The sequence below is a fragment of the Rhodamnia argentea genome, chromosome 6, assembly GCF_020921035.1.
Source record: "Rhodamnia argentea isolate NSW1041297 chromosome 6, ASM2092103v1, whole genome shotgun sequence".
Lineage (NCBI taxonomy): Eukaryota > Viridiplantae > Streptophyta > Magnoliopsida > Myrtales > Myrtaceae > Rhodamnia > Rhodamnia argentea.
In genome coordinates this window covers 2,058,007-2,066,150 of record NC_063155.1, presented here as the reverse complement: position 1 = coordinate 2,066,150, position 8,144 = coordinate 2,058,007, and the positions used below count along the sequence as shown (strand labels likewise).

General features: G+C 40.1%; 2 protein-coding genes across 5 annotated transcripts; one reads left to right on the top strand and one right to left on the bottom strand.

Annotated features, from left to right (window-relative positions):
* Positions 1 to 277: 277 nt before the first annotated feature.
* On the top strand, positions 278 to 1,527 carry LOC115755964. Its single transcript, XM_030695604.2, has 3 exons — positions 278 to 963; positions 1,042 to 1,130; positions 1,458 to 1,527. Exons 1-3 carry the CDS (start codon positions 573 to 575, stop codon positions 1,500 to 1,502), a joined length of 525 nt encoding a protein of 174 aa, XP_030551464.1. The 5' UTR covers positions 278 to 572; the 3' UTR covers positions 1,503 to 1,527.
* Positions 1,528 to 2,003: 476 nt separating this feature from the next.
* LOC115755958 (lipase-like) lies at positions 2,004 to 7,110 on the bottom strand. Of its 4 annotated transcripts, none has more exons than XM_030695591.2 (11): positions 6,888 to 7,110; positions 6,690 to 6,782; positions 5,735 to 5,814; positions 5,409 to 5,474; positions 5,238 to 5,285; positions 5,059 to 5,126; positions 4,229 to 4,301; positions 3,982 to 4,143; positions 3,442 to 3,636; positions 2,909 to 2,997; positions 2,004 to 2,413 (listed from the first exon to the last, which is right to left on the bottom strand). In XM_030695591.2, the coding sequence occupies exons 2-11, from the start codon at positions 6,760 to 6,762 to the stop codon at positions 2,200 to 2,202; spliced, it is 1,068 nt and encodes a 355-aa protein (XP_030551451.1). In that variant the 5' UTR covers positions 6,763 to 6,782; positions 6,888 to 7,110; the 3' UTR covers positions 2,004 to 2,199. The 4 variants fall into 4 exon arrangements, with proteins under 4 accessions (XP_030551451.1, XP_030551454.1, XP_030551452.1 ...); XM_030695594.2 differs by having other exon boundaries at positions 6,690 to 6,768; positions 6,888 to 7,108; XM_030695592.2 differs by having other exon boundaries at positions 6,690 to 6,762; positions 6,888 to 7,104.
* Between the last annotated feature and the right edge of the window lie 1,034 nt (positions 7,111 to 8,144).

Here is an 8,144-nt window from a genome sequence, read left to right as displayed (position 1 = left end):
TAGGAATCTTAGTACTTTTCTCCAATTAAATTAAACAGAATTACCAAGTCTTTAATTTGACAAATTATTGGTGCGACATAAACAATGCGAGATCACAAGCAGATCGTGCACTGAAGCCGTGTCAATATATAATCACGATGCATAGCTTATTTATCAGAAGAAAAAATTGATTCACAAAGTAATTACAATGTTTGAATAGCATATATCTTGTATCGAATCAGGGACATTTTATCAATTCGCCAAAAAAAAAAAAAAAAACCAACCTAATCAGATGCAAATGACACATTGTATAAAACATCTTCCCGATGCATTAAGCCCAATCAAAATGACACCCCATTGATTTGCCAGCCCAATTCTTCACAATGCAAAGACCATTTTAGCAGCCTGGCAGAAGATATACAACTCTTTCTACCATAAATGGACAACAGAAAAAACGGTTTCTCCCCTCAATTGCAGACAAACACCAACTAACTGCAACATCCAATAAGGAAAGACAGCATAGAAATCCCCAAGCCAGAGACAAGAAGGGAGGACGATTAGGATAGTCTTCTCCCCTCTTTCGATTCGGAATCATGGGTTGCGGCAAGTCGAAGCACGATGTTGCTGCTGGAAACACCATCAGCCTCAGCAAGAAATCAAACTCCGATGAGCTGAAGGACATCCAAAAGGATGCCGACACGACCCCTGAAGCGGCCAACACCAACGGCACAAACTTGCCCGCCCAAAAAGAAGGGGAAAGCGAGGCAAACACGGGCTCGGGAGGTGAAAACATGAAGGGGGTGGCCGATGTTGGGGACGTAACCCAAGAGACCGAGGTGAGAGCAGGAGAAGAGAAAGACGGGGAGGCCGTAACGAACAACCCCTCTTCGACGAAGGAGGTGGATTCAAGTGCAAATGTTGCATTAGCTGAGACTGTTGCCCCAGAAAATGTTGTCGAAGAGAAGAAAGAAGACACGGACAATGGTAAAGAAGAGAAGGCTTTATCTAATATCAACAGCAAGTACTCGATGTTGGTCTAATTTTCATTCATTTTTCGCCCAGGAGAGCCCAAGATTGTGAAAGAAGAGAACTCGGCCGAGGAACCGGAATCTGCCCAAACAGTTGACGAATCGAAAGCAACAAGTGCACAGGTAAATTCAAACGGATTGTAATTCCAAGAATACATGTGAACAAGAGTATTTTGATGCTGGTGCTTTGTCTAAGGTGAAAGAGAAGATGGCTATGCTAGATCAAGAGAGCAGGGGAAATTTCTGATTACAATAGCATTCCTGTCGTTTGATCAAGAGATGGTATACTGCTAACACAAAACAAAAACCTAAAAACTGAAAATACAGAGTTTTGCGAGAGACTACCTGTGAAATCGGTCGAGCATAAATGGATCCCTAAGGCCTGTATAAAACTTGTTTGAACAGAACTATGCGGAAAAAATTAATCGACAGAAATTCTGTTGTGTACAGGGAGCTGCACCAAATGTAGCAGCTAGCGACGAGAAGATGAACTGAAGAAAAAGTCCAGCGTACCTGGCTTCTACAGCAAATGTAGCAGCTAGTGACGAGAAGAACTGAAGAAAGAGCCTGGCGTACCTGGGCTTAGGAGCAAATTGCAGTTGGAAGGGTTCCTTTTCCTCTCATACTATTGAATTGTAATCTTACTATGACAATCTCTTGACAGCTTTGTAAATCACAACTTGAATGGTACAACAATGTCCTGATAGTTCATCGTGACCTTGGAACTATTAGAGTTTTAGATGTCGAACCGACAGTTTCATCAACTTCATCTTGAACCCCCATGGTTCCTAGAAATCACAGGATCTGCGGCCCGTAACCATCTTGGATTGAATTTGTCGGATCAGCTTCATGTCACAACTCCGAATGAGAAAGACTGGATTACCTATTACAGAATTCTCTATCCACTTTCGATCACTTTGTGGGGTGCAATAAAAAAGGCACTTCACGGATCACTCATGGACGGGCACAATGTTACAAGAATTGAGACTTATAGTGAGTAAAATATTTTTCAAATTGATGAGGAAGGTTTACATGACTCACTGCTTTACATACAAAGCACATGAATTATTCGACGCTGTGTCATCTTTAGAAGAACTGTACAAAGAATGATGAAGCTTGCTCTAAAATAGGCTTGCACCGTCTACTCCAATATACTAGCTGAAGAAAATTATCTCCCCAAGAGAACATGATCCTAAAGAATTCTTTGCCCGTCATTCGATCCCGCACCAGATCTCAAGATGGAGACACCAGGAGTCTTGGATAATACAAGATTTCCCCCAGGATCTGCAGTTCCATATTTCATTATACGAGGGTCTGTGACTATTCTGCATGATCCTGCTGGGTCGCCCATCAACTCCACCCCGAAGTAAACTAAGTGGTCTAAAATGCTGCTACCTGTCACGGACCTGCAAGGATTAATCTGTGTTAACTGCGAGAAAAAGCTCTTGTGCACAGACGCAGTTCTAGACAGGCCACACTTCTCTGACTGTTCTATCTCCTGATCACGCATCCCCCACTTCTCTTAAAAGCCTATCAAACTTTCTCAAACATCGAGGTAAAGCTAATGTGGCAAGATACGTTGAGTGGGTGTACATATTCAACTGGAGAGGGCAAATGATCGAACTTGACACATGAAGCCAAAATGCTGGAAGGGTACACTTTCTCTTAAAAGCCCAAGTTTCACACAGAAAGCCGAACCTCTGGAACCTTCCACACTTAGATTTTGTAAACATTGTTTAGATTCGATTACTATTAGTACAGTGTCTTAAACATTAGCGAATCAAGTTTGATTGTAACTTAACATATATCAACTTTGAAACAGAACTTTCCAAAATATAATCAAGTGAACAAAAAAAAAAAAAAAAAGACAAAGAAAAAGGCAACATCTGGGATGTGTTTACCTGCTGCATGACGGGTCCTCCCCAGTACCATCACAAACTTTCTCGACTGTATAGACCAAACTTTCCAAGTTTACATTATAAAGCCATACCTGGAATTAAAGCATTGAATGTATTTAGATATCAAAATAATGCACCCTATCGGTTTTTCTACCAGACAGATACCAATTTAGTCAAAGCTGACCTTAACACCAGATTATAGAGCAATCCAGTAAGAATAACAAGAAGTCAGCAACTGAACATAATAAAAATTATGATGCCAGGGCAGGCAGAAAGCCTAGAGAGCAATTAATGTCATAGAAACATTATCCCCGTAAATAGCTAATCTCACTGACAGGACTGTACTTCAAGAACCAATCATAAATGGAAAACCACAAATTTTCTTTGGAAATTAAGTGATATTTTATGCTCTAGGGACCTCGACAAGACTCAAAACACAATGAGGTGCCATACGAAGCAAATCATGGAACGTATTTTCTCCATAACAGGGCAGATACGGCTCATAATTTCCATCAGACAGCAAGAAGTAAATTTACCTCTCTTGGGACATGGTGGTAGGTCTTCTGCGGGAAATAGTGATAATATGGAGGTAAATGAGGAACCATGTCATGCCCATTGGTAACCCGAAATGAATTTGGCACAAGTTGACTATAGTAGGATGCAAAAACCGCATTGCCAATACGAGGTTGTCCAAACGTGATAACCTGAACACTCTGAGCCAGACAATTCACCTAGAGTATAAGTAGCAGTTAGTTAGAGGCATAATACGACCCACTGCTGCACATAAGCTGCCGAGCAAAAGGCAAAAGGCAAAAGGCAAAATTCTACTTAATGGCAATTGAAGCTTTTACCTAAGCTAAAGTGTTATTATTTATTTGCAAATTGTGAGATAAACAATAGTTTTGCATCAATTCGATATTCATTCAAAAGGAGCTAATATCATTCTGGTAGGACTATGCAGAATAGACTCATTTTCTTCTCAACTTTTGACAACATCAGGAGAAGAGCTAATCTCAGAGACCTAAACAACCTCAAAGCTACTCCATCTCCGCTAGCAGAGGTATAAGAATCCTTACTCTGAGATCAAGTGCACAAAAGGATGCCATAGCTGCTCCCATTGAATGTCCTGTCACCATGATATTGATATCCCCATACAACTCTTGTGCTCTTTTAACAGCATTTAGAATCCCAGGCCGTATAGTTGTGTTGTGGTAAGCAGAATAAAATCCATGGTGCACCTGAAACAGTTGAGATATCAAAGGATGCCTTAACTAAACCAAAAATGCACCAAAAGACTCCAAAATGAGAAATTGGAAGATGTACCATCGCATCAGGCATGCCAGGATAATTTAGATCAAGCTGCTTCCAGTAAAGGTCTTCAACCCAATTCTGTATGCTGCAATAGTAAAATCAGGTCATTACTGCACCATGAAGGCACTGACACCAATCAATGTAGTGCAAGAAACACAACAAACGCAAGTGGCGACCATAAACATGACAACAATGAAACAAGCATCAAACAATTGTGGCAAGCAAAAGCTAACTTATAACAGATAAATTCTGATAAAAAAAGGAGACACTGACTTGGGCTGGGAATAAACATTAGACAAATGTAGTCATATTTCCTCATTTATAGCAGTTAACGGATGCATCTGCTTGTACCCTGTACATAATTCAGGGAATTCACAAATAAAAGCAGCTTCAACTAGGAAATAAATAAATAAATCTGGAACTGTCATCAACAAGTGGGTAGATGGCATTGACACCAGCAAATTCTAGAACATGTTTCCTACTACCTCCCAAAATAGGAGAAGATGGTGCTCCTATTAGCTTGTGAGCACAGTTGTGGTCATTCACCAAAAATTTACTCGATATGCCAGTTATTCCACGACGGGGATATGATGCATTTGTATTGACACAATAGTAACAAAAGTATTTAAATGAAGTATTCCAGATACAATTATGAACAAAAGGAAATTAAACTTCAGTTCTTAAGATCCAGAAGTGTTTGTACTTCCCCATAAGACCATATATAACATCCATCAAAGCGACGGTCCCACAACTTTGCAAATATGCATTACCATACAAGTAAAAAGCACGGTTCTAGTTTTGGAGGCAAAGCTAAGAAAGAGTAGCCATCTGAATGTCAATACCTCGTTCCGTGAGTCCCTCTAAACGCAATTACTATAGCATTAAGATCCTGTGCCACTCCCACAAATGCCTGCACAAACACATTCAAATCCATCATAAAGGAAAGGCATAAAAAGACCACACTAACAGAGAATAGCCAAAAAAGCAATGACGCAAGTTCAGAGTGGAGGTCATGGTTAACCTGTAAACAATGCTGTACATCCACAACAAGCTCTATGACCTCAAATCCCTGTTTTATGTTAGAGCACGGATTGTCAGCTCAACTACCAAAACACGAGTTACCAGCGTCCATTGCTCAATATGTAACTTATGAGCCTCTGAATAAGTTAACACGTTAATTTTAGATGATTACCTCAGTTTTGTCTCCACATCTTTCACATGTCCACGTAAAGAGTTCCGTCATATCTGAAAGGTAAACCTACAAATAAACTCATTAACAATTAAACCACAAGTGAAGCAAAGAAGAACTAAGGCCAGAGAATGACTCAGACCCTTACACAACCTTCCCCTTTTTTGGCTGGTTCCAACTAACAGAGATATCAAATCAAAGTTTCAACATCTGGAGAACTTAAACAGAAATTTGTCTCTGCTGGCAGGTGGCTAGGATAATTTTAGAATGTAGTATTCTTTTCCAAATAAGCCTAAAATAGAGGAAAGAGGGTATATGGTAATGCTCACCGCAGATGCATATTCCACCAATATTGTGGCAAGAGTGTGATTATAAACAGGGCCATCGTCCTTGTGCTTGATCTTAAGTTCTGTATATAACAGCAGAAGATGTCAGAGCCAAATTAAACATCCTGAGTTTAAACAAAGGTCCATCAAATATTGAGCTGGCCCTGGATGACTCCAACTTGCCAAAAGCAAACAACAACATCCAGTTGGTTAGAGAGAACATTCTAGTTACCATCTAGTCCCCAAGGCAATTAACTTGATGGCATAAGATGACAACCCCATTCTTCAAGTTAGTTTGAAATGGAAAATGGCATTCCAATAAAAGCATTCCCAAGTTAAATCAGGAAAAAAAAAAATGAAAAACTTTGCACAGAAATTGTACTTTGTTGAAAAAAGAAACAAAAGTGGAAGCCCAAAGTATGAGACTCTTTTCTATATTGGGAACAAGCTTTCATAAAATTTCCGTTTATTTATAGCCCGAACAACATGCAGGTTTCACTGCAAAAAACAAAGCAAATGTACTCATGAGTTTCCACATGATTCAGCACTCTATCTAACCCCCAGATAGGATGCGTATGTTTGCCAATGAAACTTCATCATGAGTGCCAATTAAAATGGCATTGTAGCTGCAGTCACAGATGAAATAAAGCAAACCATGTCTGCAACCGGTTCAGCACGCGTGGACAGAGCTCCAACCCCAGAGACTTTCCATTCCTTCACAAAATCCACCTCCATTCGGTGGCACTGACTCAAGTGACTCCAAACCCACACCCAAAATTGCTCCATAGCCACAAATTCACTAAAACCAACAATCACGAGTAGTGACATGCAAGCTAACTAAACTTCCACTCTCGCCAACCTAATCCCAAGCACTAAAAATCAAGCCAAAACACACGAAATCGCCGCACAACTCGCGAGCCAAAACAGGGAAAAAAAGAGAGAGGAAATCACAAGCTACCTCTCGCCGCGCAAGAAGCAGACAGGCATAACAAGACCATCAATCCTAACCACCGCCTCTCTCGCTCCATCATCTGCAGCTGACAAATCAAACCTAAAACAGAGAAATCACCGCCGATTCACGTCACCAACAACATGCCGCGATAATTGAGGAAAGGAAACAAGAAAATCCATCAGCGATAAGCGGATAGCGACGAACCGTTGGGGTCTCAGAGGACGCGCAGCTTCTGCATCGGCGGCGATGAGGTCCGATTCGCGACTCAGCGAGTTTCGTGCGGTCCGAGTGACGGAAATCGCTTCGACCCCGTGGAAGGCAAGGCGACGACGGAGTCGTCTGACCGTGATTCGCTATATTCCAGTTTTACCCATGCTTTTGGGTGGGATTTTCCGAGGATGCCTCCTTAGTACTACGGTGATTTGGGGCCTTGTGCATGGGTATTATTGGAAATTGAGGAGTAGATCGAGGAATCACGTGGAAATGATGCGTTGAGTTTTGTTTCGTTTCTGGTCTCTGATGATTAGCTCATCTTGTTGACGTGAGATTTCCACTTTTCATCAACGAACTTTAATGGTTAAATCCTTATATATTAATTTCTTTAATTGAAGTCCTACTTCCCAAAAAAAAAAAAATGCAATCGAGTCCCTCTGTTACCGATTCCGGCCAAAACCAACTAACTTATGTAGCCGTCGGCAGATGCGAAAGTGTTAAAAGATATTAAATATTATCTACATAGATATCCAATATAGATAGTCAAGGGGTTACGAGAATACAACTATAAAATTCGGTGAACAACACTTTCCACGGAGTTTTCGACGGCCACGGTGGGTGTCAATGTAAGCAATTTTCAATCGACTTCATATTACGGCATCCTCCAACGACCACGTTAGTCGAATTTGGCCGAACTTAGTGCATAACAGACTTAATTAATCTTACTCTTTTTATAACTAAATGGATTATATTAGAACAATTGAGAACATAGGGATTAGAAAAGTACTGAAATTTTAGGACTGAAGAGTGTAATTTTCTCTTTCTATTTCTATTATTATTTTTTCTTCCTCTTTGTAGGTTTTTTTTTTTAACTGATACATGATTGTTTATATCTTAATTCTGGTAATCATATATACCCTTTCATTCGACAATGCACAAATATACGTGAATCCCTTGTACCCAACCTCTATCCCCAATACCCGAATTTGATTCCGAAGAAGTAATTTCAACTTTACATGCTCTCTTGCCCCCAAGTTGAAGATTGCAACAGACAAGTTATCAGCGGTTATGGCCGAATGAGGGAAAAAAAAAGGAAAAAAAAAAACAGAAAAGAGCATGAAAATAAAGAATAAAAAATAACAATATGTTTGGAAAAGATATTAAAATATTATTAAATTGTGTTCACGCCAACGCCGATCATGTCACGTAGGATAACTAACATTTATTTCAGCGATTTCTGATCAAAAT